At 54.1% G+C, this 18,867-nt stretch overlaps 2 protein-coding genes and 1 long non-coding RNA gene across 4 annotated transcripts in view; 1 reads left to right on the top strand and 2 right to left on the bottom strand.

Moving 5' to 3' along the window:
* Positions 1–26: 26 nt before the first annotated feature.
* Positions 27–1,212, bottom strand: LOC102006039. The gene is made up of 3 exons (XM_013504570.1): positions 1,201–1,212; positions 423–923; positions 27–221 (listed from the first exon to the last, which is right to left on the bottom strand). The coding sequence occupies exons 1-3, from the start codon at positions 1,210–1,212 to the stop codon at positions 57–59; spliced, it is 678 nt and encodes a 225-aa protein (XP_013360024.1). The 3' UTR covers positions 27–56.
* Positions 1,213–9,567: 8,355 nt separating this feature from the next.
* Insig1 (insulin induced gene 1) overlaps positions 9,568–18,867 on the bottom strand; it is a gene marked incomplete in the record, with an annotated part of 11,035 nt that continues 1,735 nt past the window's right edge. Inside the window, 5 exon segments of the mRNA XM_005404901.2 lie at positions 9,568–11,483; positions 14,555–14,654; positions 14,912–15,078; positions 16,643–16,767; positions 18,656–18,867. Coding sequence (XP_005404958.2) covers positions 11,454–11,483; positions 14,555–14,654; positions 14,912–15,078; positions 16,643–16,767; positions 18,656–18,867 — 634 coding nt within the window.
* Positions 18,730–18,867, top strand: part of LOC106146683 — a 2,849-nt gene continuing 2,711 nt past the window's right edge. For both annotated transcript variants that reach the window (XR_001231233.1, XR_001231234.1), the window contains exon 1: positions 18,730–18,818. This is a non-coding gene — a long non-coding RNA (uncharacterized LOC106146683). The remainder of the gene's footprint in view (positions 18,819–18,867) is intronic.

Here is an 18,867-nt window from a genome sequence, read left to right as displayed (position 1 = left end):
GCGGCTGCGGGCGGCTGCAGTCGCCCCCGTGCCAGAGCCCAGGCGGCAGCCCCAGCTTAGGGACATCCCGGCAGGGCGCAGCGGACGGCGCCAGGTGGACGGGGCGGGTCCTGGCGACAGCCTGTCCCGGGGAAATCCGAGGACCGCGGACGGCGAGGACGGTCCGGCCGATGCTCAGGGGACAGTTCAGACTGATAACAGGCAGTGTTATCTGTCGGTCTCTAAAACAGAAATTAAAACGGCGAGAACAAATCAAGGTCCGCAGCTACTCCGCACACCCGCTGGTCCGCAGCTGGGAGCCAGGCGTCCCGCGCCCCACGCCGGTGTCCTGCACGGGGTGGACTTCCTTCCCGAGAGGCAGCAGAGCCCGCGCGCTGGGGCTCCCCGCTGCGGTCCGTGGGTGGTGTTGGGGGGACCCTCACCGGAAGGGCCTGCCACGTGCCAGCCGAGGACAGGCGACAGTGCCGGGCCTGCCTTCCCCTCCCGTTCAGCCCTGCACGTGGGCGCCATCTGGAGGTCTTCGGGGCACGGCGAGGCTCACGTGGGGTACCTGCCCTGCGCCATCCTGTCTGCCACGCCCAGGGTGTGGACCAGCGGCTCCCACAGGAAGAGAGGACCTGGCGGGTGGGCAGATCACACCGTGTCTCAGTGTCTGTTAGGGCGAAATGCCGCTGGGACAACAGCACCTCCGCCTCTGCGCTGGGCAGCTGGGCACCCACAACCCGGCTGGCTGTGGCGAGCACCCCATACTGTCTTGTGTCCAGGAAGGCGAGGGTGGCGCCAGGCTTTGTTTGCTGCTTCCGTCTGGCCACCACGGTCCTGCACGATCCACTCGCTGGGGCAACGCCCAGCGTCCAATCCCGCCTGAAACGGTGCCTCCGAAACCGTGCGGATGAAGACAGCTCCTGCTGGTTCCTAATGCGCTAGTCGGCAGCACAGCGTCCGGTGATCCTTCGGCAGGGTCAGCCTGTCGCTGCTGATTGGCCAGATGGCAGGAAGGACCAACTGCGTCATCTAAGTCACCAGGAGACCAGAAGGGTCTAAAGGTCCTGGCTCCCCTAAAGGGAACCAGGACCATTAGCTACAACAGTCCCTTGATAATGCAATTAAGCAAAAATAGTGCACTTCCCGGGTAGAGGGGGGAGGAAGGGAATGAAAGAGAACGAAAGAGCAAAAGAAAGACTTGGGTGCGTGCATTACCTGGGCTGGCATAGCGCACCCTACACAGGCAGCAGGAATCTGCCCTCTCCGCGTTCAGAGCAGAAGTCCAAGGTCAAGGCGCTGGGACTGACTGGAGTGTCCATTCCACGTCTGTCTCAGCTTCTTCTTGCTGGCTGCCCCTGCCAGTCCCTGGGGCCGCCTGAGGGATCCTGTCTCCAGCTCCGCTGTCATTCAGGTGTCTTCCCCTGTGAGCGTCTTCTAGCGGCCTTCCCCCTCTGTGTCTCCTCTCTTCTTATAAGACCCCTGGGGACAGGGCAGCGGCAGCCATCACCCTGGGGCTGAGGTCCCTAAGGGCCACCCCGCTTCGTCACCAAAGAGAACAGGATGCCCCACATGTTCTTCACGGTGGCAGCCAGTGTCCGGCCAGAGGTCAGTGCTTGGGGGACCGAGACGGAAATGGCTCCAGCCCAAGCTGGAACAGGTGCCAGAGCAGGCGGGGCACACCTGTTCCTAAGATGTCTTCTGAGGTGATCGGGTTCCAAGAAACAGGAGCGAATTCCAGCCTCTGACCTCCACCTGTGGGGCCTCTTTTGTGTGGCTGGGAGGCGTGGCTGCCAACCTGGCTGGGGCCCATCCAGGGGTGAGGGACAGGAGATCGGCTGGGCTCACACTCTGTCCCTGATTTGCCCAGTAGGTTGCCCTGAGGACCTGCTACGGAGGAGATTAGCTGATCTTCCCAGCAGGAGAATTTGACACTGGGTGTTGAATTCTGCCTGGTCAGTGTTGATTTGAGTTGGAGCTGTTTATACAAAAGCTAGCAAACTTTTCCTTGTTTACATAAGAGCCTTCTGGGTATCAGCTTCCTCTACCCAGGTGTTGGGTTTGTGCTACGACATCTTCCGTCTCCTGCTCAGAGACACAGCTTGGGGGACCAAGAGGTACCCCTTTCTCTCCTGCCCTGGCTGGGAAGCCAGCAGTTCCAGCCTAGGGAGTTCTGCAAAGCACTAAAGCTCTCAGAACAACCATGCAACAAGCTTTCACTTCAAGCAGCAGAACTCTTACATTTTGGGCACCTTTACACGGAGATCTCGCTGAAATGGTTTGCGTCCTTCCTGACTTATAAAGAACATGTGGAGCACCCTGTTCTCTTTGGTGACGAAGCGGGGTGGCCCTTAGGGACCTCAGCCCCAGGGTGATGGCTGCTGCTGCCCTGTCCCCGGGGTTGTCCCCTTTTCGTTGGCCTTGGGGGCTCTCAGGTGGCAGCGTCTGCCTCAGCCCACTGACGGGGAGCTCAGTCAGCTAGCCTCTGCCTGTCCATCCCTTTCTGTACAAGGTCTGGGTGCTCAGCTGGGCTTTTGAAGCCCCTCCACACCAGCCACCTTGGAACCTGGAGTTGTCCCCAGGTGCCTTCGGATGAGTGGGTGTCACAGCTGCACTTCCTCTGCGAAGTGTGAAGGAAAGCAGGTGTCAGGCTTCGTATGTGTCGTGGCTCTTGCAGTCTCTGAGGCCGCTGCAGCGGGTCTCACACTGCGGGCGTCAGGAGACACAGCTCTGCAGGCCAGGAGCTGGAGATGAAGGTGGGGCCAGGTCCCGCTCCCTCCTGGTGAGGACAGGGCGGCGGCAGCCCTCAGTCCCACCCTCACTGCCGTCCCCTCTCTCTCCTCAGTCATCTCCCCTCTGTGTGTGTTTGCCCCGATTCTCCTTTCTTATAAGGATTCCAGTCACACTGGGTTTGGGCCCACACTCCGAGGACTTCACCTGAGCCTGCTGAAGCCTGCAAAGGCGCTATCTGAAGTGAGGTCACATCCTGGGGTGTTGGGGGTTGGACTTGTCCAGAACACAGCACCTGGTGCCCACAACTTAAACGAGGAGGGTTTGATTTTGGCTCACGTTTTAGATGGTTCAGTCCTTGCACGGCTGGCCAGCCCCAAGGCAGGACAGCACGGCCGAGGGGCATGGTGGAAAAGAAGTGCTCACAGCACTGTGCACAGGAAGCAGAAGGAGTCAAGGGAGGAGCTGGGAAGGGCAGTGTAACCCTCTAGGCCATGAGAGGAGTGACCGCCCCTTCTGACCCGCTCTTCCCTCCTAACACAAGGCAGCTTAAAGCCCTGTGTTCCAGTCACCTTCCAAAAGTCCTGCCTATAAGAACATGAGGCTCGGGGCTGGGGATTTAGTTCAGCGGCACAGCGCCTGCCTGGCCAGCGCAAAGTCGTGAGTTCGATTCCCGGTACCAGAAAAAAAACAAAAACCCCCACCCCCACCCCCCCAAAAAAAAAACAAACATGAGGCTCTTGGGAGACATCTTGATGTAAACCATACCATTCTGGCCCTGGCCCCCAAAGACTCATGCACATCCCTTCATGCAGAAAGGCATTTAGTCCATCTCTAAGAGTCGCTGAAGTCCCAACAGTCTCAGCATTGCTGACAAGTTCAGTCCAAATTCTCCTCTGAGAATTAAGGCAAACTGTGAGCCCCTGTCAAAATCAAAAAGAAAGTTAGGGGGGCTGGGGATTTAGCTCAGCAGCACAGTGCCTGCCTGGCAAGTGCAAGGTCTTGAGTTCGATTCCTGATACTGGAAAAAAAAAATGAAAAAAAAGGAAAACAAAAACCCCAAAAAGAAAGTTAGACACTGCTGACTTACAAAGGCGTGGGATACACATTCCCATTCCCAAAGGGAGAAATAGAGGAACAGAAAGGAATGAGACCAAAGCAATATCAAAACCCAGCAGCAAACATGAAATCTATTGACCCATGTCCAGCACCTGGGGCAAGTTGTGTCGAAGAGCAAACTCTAACGGGCTTGGGTAGCTGATCCCCTGTGGCACCGCCAGTGATTGTAGCTCTCATGGCCTCTCTTTTGGGCGAGTTTTGCCCACTACCTGGGCCTTTTCTCAGACATTCCACATTCCTTGCTTCTCCAACATTTTGGGGTCTCTGTTGTACTTTTGACTTCACCCTCACTGCTTCATACAGGGCACACTGCCCAGCCTCCCAACCCTTCTTCTGAAATATGGAGGGAAGACTCCTTCATCCTTACATTCTGCATTGCTGTTAAACCAGCACCGCTTGGACAATGCCGAGGTCTGCTGCAGGCTCCAGCAGTACCCAGGCCCCTTGGCATCACGGCTCAGGCCTCAGTGTTCTGGATGGTTGAGCACTGTGGAGAGAATCTCATGAAACCTAGGCACCTTCTTGAGCAGGCTGCCCTGGGGCGCAAAGTCTTTCACTTTTTACCCTGAGTCTGCAAAGGGAGGGGCCTTTTAGATTTCTCCCATTCCCTCAAAGCATTCTTTGTCTTGTCCCAGTGTAGAGTACGCAGCTTCTTTTTAATGCCAATCTTTTCAGAAAACAAGCTCTCCTCTGCTCCATCTTTTTAGGCCCCAACTTTAGCTGATTTTCTTCTCTGGCCAAACTCAAAACTTTCAGAATCATTCAACTGTGCCATTTGCTCTTGACTCTCAATATAGAGCTGTTTAAAGGTGCCAACAGTATCCACACCACAGCCTCAACATTAGGCTGCCTTGACATTTCCTCTACCAGATTAATTAAAACACCACCCTTAATCTCTGTCTCCTGCAAAGTTTCAGAACATGAGAAAAATGAAGACAGATTTTTTGCTACAGCATAACACACATGGCCCGGAGTCCAGTGGCTAATGGAGTTCTTGTTCCCCACTCAAACCTCCTGAGCCTGGCCTTTACCGTCTGCCTTTCTATCAGCATTCTGGTCTTTTGAACTCTGACCAGAGTCTCCCATCAGGTTCAGCATACAGAATGGCAGGGCTTCTTCAGCTGCATCTCCAAACACTTCCAGACTCTGTGAACCAGTTCCAAAGCTTCTGAACCACATGATCATAAGCTCCCATCACCCAGTCATCATCATGTAGCATCACAGTGGTGACCCCACTTCTGGGACCAAAATCTATCTTAGCTATTTACCCCAACATAATACCCAACATCCACAATTTAAAGGAGAAGAGGTTTAGTTTTGGTTCACGGTTTATAGAGGTTTCACTCCATAGTTGGCTGGCTGTAAGGCAGAACAGCACAGTGGAAGGGCCTGGGGAGAGGAAGGCTGCTCACCTCATAGCACCCTGGAAGCAGAAACACTAAAGAGAGGGGTTGGGAAGGGCCATATAACCTTCTAGGTCACACTTTCAGCACCACACGTCTTCCCACCAGACCCCACCTCCCGACATCAAGTCAGCTGTAAGCCCCCAGGATCCAGTCACCTTTCGAAGCCCAGCCTAGGGGGACATGAGGCTCCTGGAGGACCCCTAGATAAAAACCATAACAGGACATGAACCTATCTTCTTTTGGGAAAAACAGAATTTAACTCATAGTGCAGGGTGAAGAGCAGTGAGATCCCCAGAGAAAAACAGCCCCAGGTAACAGAGTCCCAGCCTTTGGATGAAAAATAAGAGGCCAGCTACGATGGTCAGGGACGCTCCATGACCTTGCTTTTGTCTTCATTATGAAGGGCTGAGGTCCTCAGGCTGATGCCCTCTGCTGACAGCCAAGTACCACAGCCAGGTGCAAGAAGAAGACTACAGGCCGCCTTAACCTAACACCTGGCTTTGCAACCAGCATGAACACCTGAGTGTTTGACAGTTAACCCAGCCCCTTTCCCCCTCCTTCCCTGCCTCCCTACCTCCCTTTCTACCTTTGTTTTTTTCTTTCTTTTCTTCAGCCATACCTTTCTTTTGAATATCTACTATGGGGAAGGATTGTTGTTACTAAAATGCGACAGAAACAGTGTCCCAAAAAAGCGTGGTCTCCAGAGGCACAGAGTACGTCTCCCTGGTAGCCGAGTGGGTTTCTTCTTTCTTGTTGGGGCTCGGGCCTAGGACCACCGATCTCCTGCTCAGAGGTATGATGACAGAATAAACACAGACAAAGCATGTATTTTAGCTACAAGGGGGACCAGGATGGTCAAGCCCAGTGGCGGGCCAGGACATGAGGTACGGTGTCCTGGCCTTTGTTAGGTGCACAGCGTGACTGGGGTGCTGGTGGCTGCAGGAAGTGGGGTGAGCTGCTGACATGTGCAAGGTTCAGGGACTGAGGTGCGGTGTGGTTCTGGAAAAGTGCCCAGGACGGATCAGGGTTGACTGGGGACCTGCTTGTCTGCTAGCTCCGGAGTCCAGTCCTCAGCTGCCGTGCTAGCTTGCTTTGAGGCTCCAGAACTTCACAGACCGTTTGCTGGTGTCGGCTCTGGCCTCGGCTTAAAGATGAATCTGCCCTTAAGCCAGCCGGGGGTCTCTCCACAAGTCATGTAGGCCTAGGACAGACTCTCAGTTTATTTTTGTGCCAATTTATTAATATTAATCCTTGCCTGCCCTGTGTCAAGTTGGTCCTCAGCACTTTCCCAGACAGGAACTGGTTTGGCAGACACTGGGCGCCCTGTACCCAGCATCACTTGGTGTACCCCTGAGCGTTCAACAGCACGACCTTCCTAGTGTCCTCAGGGAGCAACTGAACAACGGCACATGCCTTAAGAAGGGAAGGCTCATGGATGGGAAGCCACAGGGAAGGACGTTTCCATGTGCCTGGGTTCCCAAGGGGACCCAAAGCCTGCTTCTACCACTGCCCGGAGGTAATGGAGTGCACTGTCCTCTGGTTGGGTGGAACGTCGGATGCTCTCTCTGATGGTTTGCCGGCATGCTGACCTTTCTGCAGATAGCTCCTGAGGCTGCTGGATGTCCACTGTGGGACGGAGCAGCCTCGGCCGGATGAGACCTGCTTGGCCGTCCTGCCCAGCATGCAGCAGCACAGTACCAAACCCAGCAGGAGGAAGATGCACCATGTCACTGCTTCCTCCCCTCCAACTTTTGCTTACAGCTGACCTGCTCATGCTCAACCTACCCCTGTCACGACTGATGTGGACCAGGGCCAAGGAGGATGCCGATGTGCAAACTGCCCAAGGGCAGCAGGCCCCTGGGCACGAGAGGATTTAACGGAAGGGCAGCAGGATATCGCCTGTTGAAACACGCAGTGTCAAAGGCACAGGTGTGCACATGGGAGGGGTAAGCGGGTGGGGGGCTCTCAGGACATCCATGGGGCCAGCGCCGGAGGGCAGCACCCTCCCCATCCAGAAAGGATGCCCCCACAGCCTGCCAGCCCGACACACGCTGGGCTTGGGGCAGCAAGGCAGGAGACTGCAATCCTGTTCTGGGGAAACAGGCCCTGGTGCTGTGCCTTGCCTGGTGATGGTGCCCGCAGCACGGGCCAGTCCAGGGCAGAGGAGCAGCTCTGCTGTCCACACCCGCCTGCCCTGGGGACTGGCTACCTTCAGGCTCCGGTCCCGTCTCATTCTAGGGGTGATGCGTATGATAAAAGGGGAAGAACAGGCTGAGGCACCAGACAGGGCAGGGCATGGGCACCACACCTGCTCCGCCGTGCAGCAGGCTGCAGACACATGGGCAAGTTGACGAGCGGCTGAGTTCATTTGTTCAAGCCCTTCTAACAGCACTGCGAGTGGGTCGGCAGCAGACCCCGTGTCGGCACCGGACTGGGACGAGCACCGGCACCGCCTCCTCCGTCGTAGGGCTGGGGCCTGCGGGTGCATTGCTCAGGGGCCCACCAACCCTGAGTGGCAGCTGTGACAGCTCTGCAGGCAGAAGAGGGTGCAGGCGGGTCTGACCCGGTAAGCAGAGCGAGGAATGACACTCTGGGCAAATGGGAACCAACTGCAGGGATTTAAATGAAAAGCTTGCCCCGAGAAGACAGAAAAATGGGAAGAGTGGGGTTCTGGTGGTAAATGCCTCCTGCGAATGTCCTGAGAGATCCTCACTTCACATTGTGCCCCTGGAACGGAGACGTGCCCAGCATGGACAGCAGGGCTGTTAGTCAAAGGGCCGTGGGGAAACCAAAAAATCTCGAAGGGAAACCAGTGGTGAGGAACTGCTGCTCCCGCGCTGTGCTGACCTTTCCCCTTGACGTGGCGAATCTACCCAGGGAGCGCTGTGTGGCACTACTTCAGGACATTCATTCTTTCCAGCGCAAACTGGGGGACAAAGGGAAAGGGACACTTACTAAGAGCTCATCTTTTGACAGACACCATCAGGCGTTTCCAGTTTCCTTAAGAAATTTGGGCACGGGTCTAGGGACGTTGACAGAAAATCCAGAGCCCCAGTGAGGTGCTAGGACGCAGATCTCCCTGAAGCCCCTTTGCCTTCTCTTGCCATGCTGGGCCTGCCCCTGGGGTCAACATGGAGCCTGTGCCATGGCTGGCACATGCCCTACTGCCCAAGGCCCCTCAGGATGGCCCACTGAGATACTGTGAAACCGTGCTCGAAGGCACCATCCGCTATGCAGTTAGATCACCACAGAGAAAATCTGGAACTCAGGACTAAGCATTCTTTGCTACAGGTTGTCCTTTTAACGTGTAACATGACAGGAAGGCCAAGCGTGGGTCTAAGATGGCCCTTTCGGGGGCGGGGGCGAGGGGTGGTGGTGCTGCTAGGGCGGAAGGATTAAAAAGATCCCTCCTCACATTTCTTTCCACCAGAATGACCATGGTTCAAGGGCAGCGTGGTGCCAGGCCCAGTGATTCCAGAATGCTCGGTGGGTGGGGCACACTTGCCAAAGACGTTCCTTCCACAAGATTACGGGTGGCTTTACCAGCGGCTACATGAAGTCGCCCTTGATTTGACCTTAAGTTTATTTACCCAGCCGTGCCCGTGCAGCTGGAGAAGTGGAAATCTTCTGAGACTCACATACCTTGTTCTTAGTGAAATGGCATAATTCAATTATGTGCTCAAACACGAGTTCCAGGAGGCTGTCCACCTCCACTCAGGGCAGCCACCGCATGGCCATTCGCGGAGGGAGCGTGTGCACCCCACCGCACCCGGGTCTCTGCCCGCCCAGGGGTGCAGGCCGGGCTGTCAGCGTGCGGGGCCAGGCGTGGATCAGTGCCGAGCTACCTAGCTGCATTCACTGGCCCTGGGGTCCACTCCCAGCACCGTGAAAAAACAAAACAGCGCTGTGAATGTGCAGGAACCCGCTGGATGGGATGTGTTATAAAGTGCACAGGCTGGGCCTTGTGTACAGGTAAAGCCTTTCGCTGCTAGCACTTACCGTTAATGTCAAAACTAAAACTGTAAATTTTAAAAGCTGTGTGGAGCACGGCTGGAGTACTCTGGGAAGGCACATGGCTGGCTGGCAGCGACAGGCCGGGCAGGAGCAGGCTCCTGTGACGAGGGCGGAGCAGATCCTAGAAAACAGGAGTCCGGCCTCACCCAGGCCAGGGGGTCAGGCGCCCCTCAGTGCCACCCAGCGCCCACCACACAGGTCCTGCAGACTCCGTCAAAAGAGCCACAACGGGTTTCTCCCCGATGAACTCTAACATCCTACGCAGAGGACACCAAGACCCTGCCCCTTTAAAAAGAAAAACCCGCAAGAACAACAGTTGGTTTTGAACCTTTAATAAAAGTAAAAAATGAATGCAAAAAGAACACAATGTTGAAAACTTAGTATGAATGTGAATCTCACTAGATGTTCAAATCTGGTATAGTGCAAATTCTGCTCATACTATTTTACATTTTTACAAATTCAAATCACTTTGGTTCAATAGATCTGCTATAAACTATTGGCAAAAAATTTTTCAGATTCACATTTTTGGCTACATTTTTCTAATAGGTACAGATTTACTTCCAGTTTAAGAGAAAAGAACACACTGTTTGTGCATGATCAAGTATATCTGAAAGATTCACGTATGCTTGCAAATAGCAACCTCTGGCTTCATAAAAGGCCAACATTTTCACTGAAAAATATTTTCACACGACTGACCATTGTTTTCATTTTCAGAAAATGTATAAGGGATCATCCCAAAGTTTAGGACAACCCATCTGCTTTTAAATAAAATTTCTCTAAAACAAATTAGCTTCAAAAACCTGAACTTCACTCCACATTTCCCTCAAAATGAAATAAAGAAAGCCGCCCCTGTAGGTGAAGCCACACACACAGCAGCGCTGCCAGCTGGGCAGTCCGCACCTCCGTCCTGCTGGCTGGTGACTTCCGTTCCAAGGAGTCTTTGCATCCATTTAAATGAACCAAAAACATTTAAGTTGCAAAATACAAAAGAAGGTGAATTTGTAAGTAAAAGTTACTAAACCCACAAAACTGGAGTACGTCAGAGGACTTGGGCTCGGGAGGGTCTGGCGGTGGCGGGGCTCCGGGACTGACAAGTACCGCTGAACTGCCTCCCGCGGCCCTGAAATGAACGTAGAACCCTTCTCCGGAGCATCTCAGACAGTAAAAAAAATAAATATTTAAGAGGATACAAGGCTCAGATTGGTTTTCATGACATTGCACTTGAAGTTTAAGACCCAATACCTGCAGTTGGGTCCCACGTGGCCTCTGCCATTCGATGAATACACTGCGCTCACCGCTCTCGTGGAACGCTTAGCAACACACGTGGGCAACGCAGTGACAGACGCACTCTTCTTTTCACACGGCAATCACAGATTGCAAGTTCCATAGGGCTGTGGAAAACAAGTCCTCGCTACTCTGGACTCACAGAGAAACAATTCTGGCTCAGCGATTAAAATGCACGGCAGACAGCTACGCCCTCTTAGATGATGAGAGGTTCTGGGTACAGCGTCACCAACTGAGGTCCATGTTCCACATCACGGCGCAGGATGACGACTTTTCATTGCCTTTTGCTCTCATACGATTGTCTACACCAAGTTCCATGGGTCAAATGCAACGTGTGGCTGTTTCCCGGTGACGCGCACGGCCCCCGCGGCGAGTGTGACCATGAGCTGCTACGTGACCCCCCTTGGAGCGCCGCCTTCCTACACTCACTGTTGCTCCTGTTTTGTTTTTGCACACAACCCTATTTGTCAAATCTTTTGGATAAATATTCCTATGACACCACACCTCATCACCGTTAAGCACCATCAACCTATTTCCTTTGGGCACTGGTACAAAACTGAGTTGGTAATGAAGTTTTAGTTCAAGGCTGCAGAATATGGCAACTTGTTTTTAATAACAGGAATGTGATCTAATACTTGGGAAACTGCCCCTGCTGGCTGCCACACACAGCCTGGGACAGAGCGCTCCAGGGCACCGGCGGGTGCTGTGTGCTCGGTCACGCTAAGACTTCAAGGTAAGCACTGTCTCCACTTTGCTATTCTAGACATTTCTAGGTGGACATTTCTTCCGGAGTCATGTGTACAGTCAGCCCAATCTAAATAGAGTGCTCAGGAGAAAGATCATCTTCATCAAACCCACTGCCCCAGAGTTTCTTCCAAATCTGGTTTCTTATTCTTCACAATCAGTGGGTTTGAAAGCTCAGTCGCTGTGGGGCTTCTCAGGAACACCCTAGGTGGAAAAAGAAAAAAGCAAAATTAGCACCAAATGCATAAATACTGTAACTGTCAGGAGAGCAGGTCCCAAAAGGCTTTTGCAGGACTACGACTCCTGGGAGTGGGGAAAAGGACTGAGACAGAGCAGGAACACGGAGACCCAAAGCCGGAAAGCAGCTCGCCGCTGCCCTGCACGGTCCCCGCTGAGTGGGACAGCAGCACCTGTGTGAGAGCTCACAGGCGCCTGTGTGCTAAGGTGAGTCTCCCTGCAGGACCAAGCGCACCCAGCGGCCGAGCCGCCTCTCCCAGGCCTGAGCTGCAGAGCTGCAACCCTACGGTGCCCCCTGCCCTGGCCCGGAGTCCTCCTGCACACCGCTTCCTCCCCTCAGCCGGCCAGCTTCGCCACTGCCGAATGCTGGGGCTGTCACCCAGAGAGCCACAGGCCGCCTTTCTTGACAGACAGGTAAGGGATGGAGTCTTGGCAGTCGCCAGGGGCTCTGGAACGCTACCGACCCCCAGGAAGGCCTCCGGGGCACACACTCGCTTGTAAGAATAAGCAGTGTTACACACGAACGTGAGGAACGCCCTCGCGTCCTCGGGGGAGGGCAAGGTGGGCACATTCTGCCAGTTATCTGGAAACAAAACTGCTCATCAGAGCTGGCTACCCACTACCTATGCACGGATAACAAGGCAAGAGAAGGTTAAGCGCCTACGGGCCTCGCACTCTAAAATTAGGTCTGTGTTGTGCAAGAACACAGCCGACCCCCAGCGATCAGCGGCCATCACTGACTTCAGCAGTCGATTTGGAGGCTGCGCGACAGGCAGGAGCTGTGTCAGGGCGGCAAGCTATGCTAAAGGCAGGAGGGGTTCACATTCCCCCTGCCTGGGCCACCGTCTGGCCCTCCCCACGTAAAGGGGCCTAACAACAGTTTCTGCCTCAAAGCGCTGCTGCACGAGGGCTCCGAGTGAACAGCTCCGCCCTGTGGACAGCAGCAAGGGCTCCACCCGGGGAGCCCGCCACAGCGAGCACGCAGCTGTTAGCGACGGCGCCTGAGCTGGGTCCATCGGGAGCAGCAGGGCCACACCGAGCCGCCAACGGGAAGCTGGCACACGCTCGGCAGCTGTCGCCAGCCTGAGGCCGGGCATGAGCGAAGACTTTAGGGCGCACCAGCTTCAAACCCTACAGGTAACAGCTGAGACCATTATTTTCTTTTAGTCACACAAGCCGACAACAACCGCCCTGGCTGTGTTCTCAGACGTAAAGGACACGCGAAGCAGGGAGAACAGGAACACCGTGGACAAGCGCCGAGACCACTGACTGCGAGCGAAATCAGCTTCAGCGCTGCGGGGAGCGGCTGTCCTTGCAAGTATCCCCACTTCTTACTAAGGGAGGGACTGCAGGCGGGACCCCAGGAAAACCCACACGTGACAGGAGCAGGGGGCCAGGGGGCACCTATGAAAATTCAGCGCCCACTCAGCTCCTCCAGAGCAGGCTGCCCCTAAGCGCTTCCGGGCATTTGGGACTTGTGCCTACTGTGACATCGCTACCTGTCCTCAAATAACCACCCCCGTGTCTCCTGAGGCTGGTCAGGAGCCGGCACACCTCCTACCCCTAGACAGCCAGCGCTCCTGTTATTCACATTTTAGCTGTTTGACCGGCTAACCCGAAGTTCATTGCAATCCAAAATTCTTCAGAGATTTTCTGCCAAAGAACACTCAAAAATCTTAAAGCAGCCGAGCAGCGGGACTTACGTGCAGTCTCAGCTATTCGGGAGGTGAGGCAGGAGGTCACAAGTCTGAGAGCAGCAAGCCCCGCGTCCGGTGCACTCAGCGGTAGCACGCTCCTGGGTTCCCTTCGGCACCGCAGAGACAAACCAGTACAACACTCCCACTCACACACGCTCAACCTAACAGACAACTCTGGAGTTCCTTAGCTCTCCGAGAGCACAGAAGCCGTGCTACTAGGGGAAGTGATGGAAGAGGTGCAGAAGCACCGCATCCTCATGTGAGGCTATGTGACCGTATAGATTTTTAACACTACAAAAAGCAAAATCCTTTGAGTCTCCATCACGGGACATGAGAAACAATTCTTTTCAATAGAGACTCTCTTGTTTCGGCAGCAGATCTGTAGGGAACTAGCAGCGGCAGATGAAAGATGCTTAAGACTCAGGAACTAGTGGAACACTTTACAGATTCCAACCTTCGGAAATGACTTCTAATTCTGAGCAACACCCAAGGGCATTCAAATTCAACTGCTGGTGAACTGTATCAGCTGGCGCAAATAAATGTACCGCTTTAAAAACAGCACAAAGTGCCGAGATAAGTTTCTGAGGAAGCTGGGAGCTCGTGTCCAAGGGGAAAGGCTCTGGGTTTCTTTTTAGTTTATTTTACTTCGCCCTTCCGTCACAGTCATCTAGAAATAACACGTCTGCATTTGCTTTCAAATGGAAGTGCTCAAATGTCCCTTTTTGCCTAGGGAACAGAACTGCCAAGGTCACCCCTTCTCCTTTGCCTCTCCGCCCCTCAGGATGTGGCCGGGTCCCGGGAAGTGTCACTGTTTCTCTCCCACTCGGAGCAACTGAGCCGTGTGTCGGGACCCACAGGAGCACCCTTCCCTGCACACAGGGCCACATGTCCCCAAACGGGCACTGCCTGCTGACCCGTGCTGTCCCCCGGCCAGGATGTGGTCACCTGCAGATGAAAGGCAGGGCTCCCAGTGTCCTCTGTTCCCACGCTACACCAACTGTCCTTTCACTAGGTGACCCCGGTTCTTCAGCCCGGGGAGGCCATCAGCCTCCGCTGCTCAGGAACTGTTCTCTGCTTGCTTCCCTGGGTCTCAAACTCAGAGAGGCCAGGGGACACATCTGCAGGGCAAGGGCTGCACCAGAACTCCGTTGCTTTCTAGCCTACACTGTGAGCTTAGAAATCTATACATTTTTATAATTTAGCAAACAATCATCTGAGTACTGTTACCTCTTTACTACCACGCTTTTCTCAAGTCTGCTTGCTCTTCTGCACAGCACCGGAGGTAGTTCTGTCAAGATAAACGCCCGGACGGGGAGGGTGTGCAGTGGTCATTTCACTTACCATAGCCAGCTGTCGTCCTATGTTTCCCACCGTGACACCTCCTGAGAAAAATATACATGGGAGCCATGAACGAATATAGAGAAAATCTGGGGATGTATACCTAGAGGAAAAAAAGAAAGGAAGAAGCCTTAGTAGTCAATTTCACCAGTGCAATTCTGGACCAACGATTTTCTATTATGGGGCCTACAAGATGCTGAGTAACCATAAACTGCTACACAAGTGTCACTGTTTGAACGCCGTGACTTACTGCTACCACCTGGTCTGCGCTGCCAGCGCAGAATCAGCAGTTTGAGTTTCATGACTAAATCCGCGTCACTGGGCACGCAGGCTCATCAGCACTAGAGAGAGCGCACTTACTGATAGACTCCGTTATACACGAGGAACTGGGTGATGAGTGTCGCCAGGAAGGCGATGGTGATCCCAAGCCCAAGGCCGCTTCTGGAGCGATCAAACGTCCACCAAAGGCCCAAGGACAGGGCTGCCAAGGTCAAGGACAGCTGGACATTATTGGCAAAATCCAACTTCTGGTGATGCAGAAGTTAAAGAAAAGAAAAAGTTTTTCATATGATCAAAAACGTTAAAACCACGGGAGCTCCTCAGTGTTTGTCGGTACACAGCGAGCACCACCCGTAGCGGCTGCAGGGAGCCGGCCTGGCTTCCCCACGCCGCCACGTCAAAGCAGGGCTGTAAGCGCAGTCTCCTGAAGTCACACGCAAACTCTGCCCGGAGCTCCAGCCACAAAGCAATCAATACACTGACACCACTCTTTCTTTTCTTTTTGGTAAACTGAAGTGAGCAAATACCCCTCCAAGTCTGCGTGATGATCTCCAAGTATCTCAGGACAGGCACTTAGAACTGTCACTACAATCTGCTCAACTGATGACAAAATTAATTTGTCAGAGCTATCGTCCATTAACACAGGAAAAAGCAGACTGAAGATTTCTAAGCATTTCTTTCCCTTCATCCTACTACAGTTAGCAAGAACTGAGGCAGTCACCCCTTTCCTCCATTTAATTCTAAACAGCATCCTGTCGGTATTCCTACTCTCACTGTCCTAAGCAGCAGAAAGTAACAAAAGTCCAGGCAATCACTGATACTCTAGGTGAGAAAGCATTCCATCTCCTAGCCCGACCTTTGGCTGCCTCCATAGGTACTACCTGCCCCATCATAATTAGTATCAGAGCGAACTCTGAGACAGGCATGCCTGGGGAGAGCCCCCACCATGACTCAGCACCTGTCCATCACACCTAGGAATGTGGGAGGCCCATAAGGCTGAGGTGCCCATCCTTTAAATCCTGCAAGCCTGACTGACCTGTGCCTGTCGCTCTGCTGCTGATGCTATCTTTGTGTGCTCTGACCTGAGTGCAGCACTCTTCTGCCACCTGGCACATTTCCTCTGCCTGCTTATCTGATGGTGGCATGACCTTGGCCCGAGCACAACTTCCTGCAATCTTTAATAAATGGAGCTGCTCATTTCTTACGCCTGGGTACACCACTTAGCAATTCTTTCCTTGTTGGAGAACAGCCTGGGTTACATTGGCCCATTCCACTGCGATGACCTTGTTCTAAGGAAACCTAAATCTTTCAAACTGTGGACAAATTATTAAAAAGGCACCACGGACAAAGTCAAAGCATACTGCAGAGACGGGGTTCTATCCACAGATGTCCTAAGCTCCAGGCCTTCCATGACTGACCCTTGCATGAGAGGCAGCTGCAGACACTGTCCTGTAATGTGACAACAGCGTCTCTCTGCAGTCCCTGCTGTCACTGGAGCCACCCCTCGGCCAAGGAGGGTGAGAGGAAGACAGGTCAGAGGGAAATTATGAGAAGAACTTTTAGGAGCCAGAGGACAACTGCCTGAGAAAGGAGAGCCCAGGGAGTACCGGTTACCTCTGGCACTATTTTAACAGCTTCCCCACCGCAGAGGGGCCCTGGGAACTGTACCGTAGATGCTGCTGGGTGTGAAACAGGTGATACACTCTGAAAGACATGGACGAGGTCCGATACCAGATACTCAACAGAAGTACACAGAGCTTCCTCCTGTGACCTAGGGGACGCTCTGGACACAGCACATCAAGTCAAGGATACAGCACTGGCATGGTTAATGCCAACGAAAACTGCAATGCAGCGCATGACGCTGGCCCACTCTCTCTTGAACTTGTGGGGCTCTCCCAGGTGACTGTCGATGCAAGGGTACAGTAAGCCGACCACAGCTGTTCAGAGAAAAGACAACAGGGTTAGAACACACCAACCGAAAGCCACTGCTCAGGTCCAGGTTCTTTAACAGCAGTCATCAGTACCCAAACCGTCCCCCAGAGGTGCACGGGCCACAGCTCCCCGGGGCGGTGCTGCACTCCGGAGCCGTGGAGCACTGCCATGAGCACCATGTGGAAAAAGCAACTCTGCACTGGGAAGGGCCACGTAGAGGAAACTGGGCCACTAGTCCCAGTGTGCCCCGTGTGGACTGGCTCCTGGTGTTTGTCTTCTTGTGTGTGACATGAAGAGCGTTGTGTAACTGGAGGGCAGAGGAGAAAGATCCCACCGTCTGCAGTCAGGGGAAAGCTCCGCAGACGCGGAATCCCAAAGACCATTCAGACAGTGGGAAGGCAGGCCTTCCAAAAGAGAAGTACAGTGGCTAAACACGCGGTCTGTGACCCAAGTGGGACACAAGGTTCCCGTGTAAGGTTCAGCCAACAGAGGAGTGTGCATCAGGCCACAGCTTTACTTTGTCTGGCAGAGGAGAGCTGGGCATTCAGGTTCTTTAAATGAGCAGAGGAGCAGGGCTGGCCATGCACTCAGGTAAGACTAGAAGAAACTGTGGTACATTCCTGGAATTCGCTGAAGTTCCAGTTACAAATAACTTCATTCTGCAGATCAAGTTTTTGATTCAAAGAAGCAAACTACGATAGCAAATGTACTTGAAAGACACAATTTCAAATCCAGCTCTACTTTTCAAAGAGAACTCTTCATGCGTACAGCCACGTCCTTAAAAGGTGCGGAGGAAAAAGTAGGGTCCCACCTTTCGGAGGACAACTGTGAGACATTCCCGCCCCAGCTGAGTAAGGACAGTACCCTGGCTGGCTGAAGCACACTGTGGGGTTACTGCTGGAGCAGCTTCCAGCAGGGAGACGCCACGGAGTTGCCAGTCACAGCTCCGCAGCCGTGAATGGTGCTGTACTTAACCTCTGTGCCTCAGTCTCCACATCTGCCACAACCAGAGGGAGCGAGGGTAAAGCTTGGAGGGGAAACCAAAGTGAACTAAACATGCAAGCAGGCAGCGTAAGTCAGCCACGGCGCACACGGGTGCTGGCCCTGCTTAGTTTTATGTTTCGAGTGCTCCTGAGTGCAGGTTGCAAAAGATACCTGACAAGTGCTCCTTACATAAACAAATACTGGGTCATTACGCTATTGAGCAACACACTAGGTCACAATCATGCACCGTTTTTATAACCTAGCTAAACTATAATCAAGAAATTCTATTTAAAGAAAAAACATAGCAATCCACAGTATAACTACTTCTTGCTGGGCTCTGGTGCACCTCTGGGACAGCTCAGGTGTGCCGCAAGCTACCGTCTCACTGAGGGGCCCCTGCGCCCGCCCTTCACTCAGGAGTTGTGCCCTGGGGGGTGCTGGCTGTTTGGCCCGAAGCTACCACAGAAGGAAGTGCTGACAAGTTGCTGCCCTGGCAACCGTCTCCTGCACACGTGACGGTTTGTTTTCAGTTACCCGCAGGGTAGCATGTTCGTGCCGGCAGCCAATGGCGCGCAGCCCTGCCCTCACCAGTTCTGCAGGTGGCCAATCCCTGGGCGCGGGCGCTGGGTGACAGCTGCGCCTGTCACCCGGACGCTAGAGGGACAGGACTCGTTAGCCTGGCCCAGGTTTGCTCAAACAGCCAATTATCTCCGACCTCATCTCCATCCCTGCTCCTCAAACTTCAGGGCTGCGCGTGGCCAGCGCGGGCCCCCCACCCTCCCGGCCAGTCCTTCTCTGGACGCAGACACCGCGATGCCAGCTGTCACCCCTTCGCAAACGCGCGCTGCTCCCGGGCTGGGAGGGGTCCGGCCGGGGACGCGGCCTCCCGGTCCCGCGCAGGGCACTCACCCGCGGCCGTCCCGCAGCACGGCGGCACCCACCAGGCCGAGGAGAAGATGGTGGCGATCACCTCGTCCGGGAAGAGCGTGACATTCCTCTGGATCTGCAGCAGGTTGAGCACCAGGGCCAGGACGACCCCGACCGAGAAGAGCACAAGGCTCCTCTGCACCAGGTCGTGGTGCCCGCCGCTGGCCCGCGGGCCCCGGGGCGCGGGGTTGGAG

This window comes from Chinchilla lanigera, unplaced genomic scaffold, assembly GCF_000276665.1.
Source record: "Chinchilla lanigera isolate Chin_1 unplaced genomic scaffold, ChiLan1.0 scaffold00090, whole genome shotgun sequence".
NCBI lineage: Eukaryota > Metazoa > Chordata > Mammalia > Rodentia > Chinchillidae > Chinchilla > Chinchilla lanigera.
This window is presented reverse-complemented; position numbering and strand designations above follow the sequence as displayed.

What these genes read in the sequence shown, in the direction of transcription:
- LOC102006039 (XM_013504570.1), bottom strand. An exon ending in GCACGTGGCAGGCCCTTCCG is followed by an intron (nt 222 to 422) that starts GTGAGGGTCCCC and finishes TTTCTGTTTTAG; the next exon opens with AGACCGACAGATAACACTGC.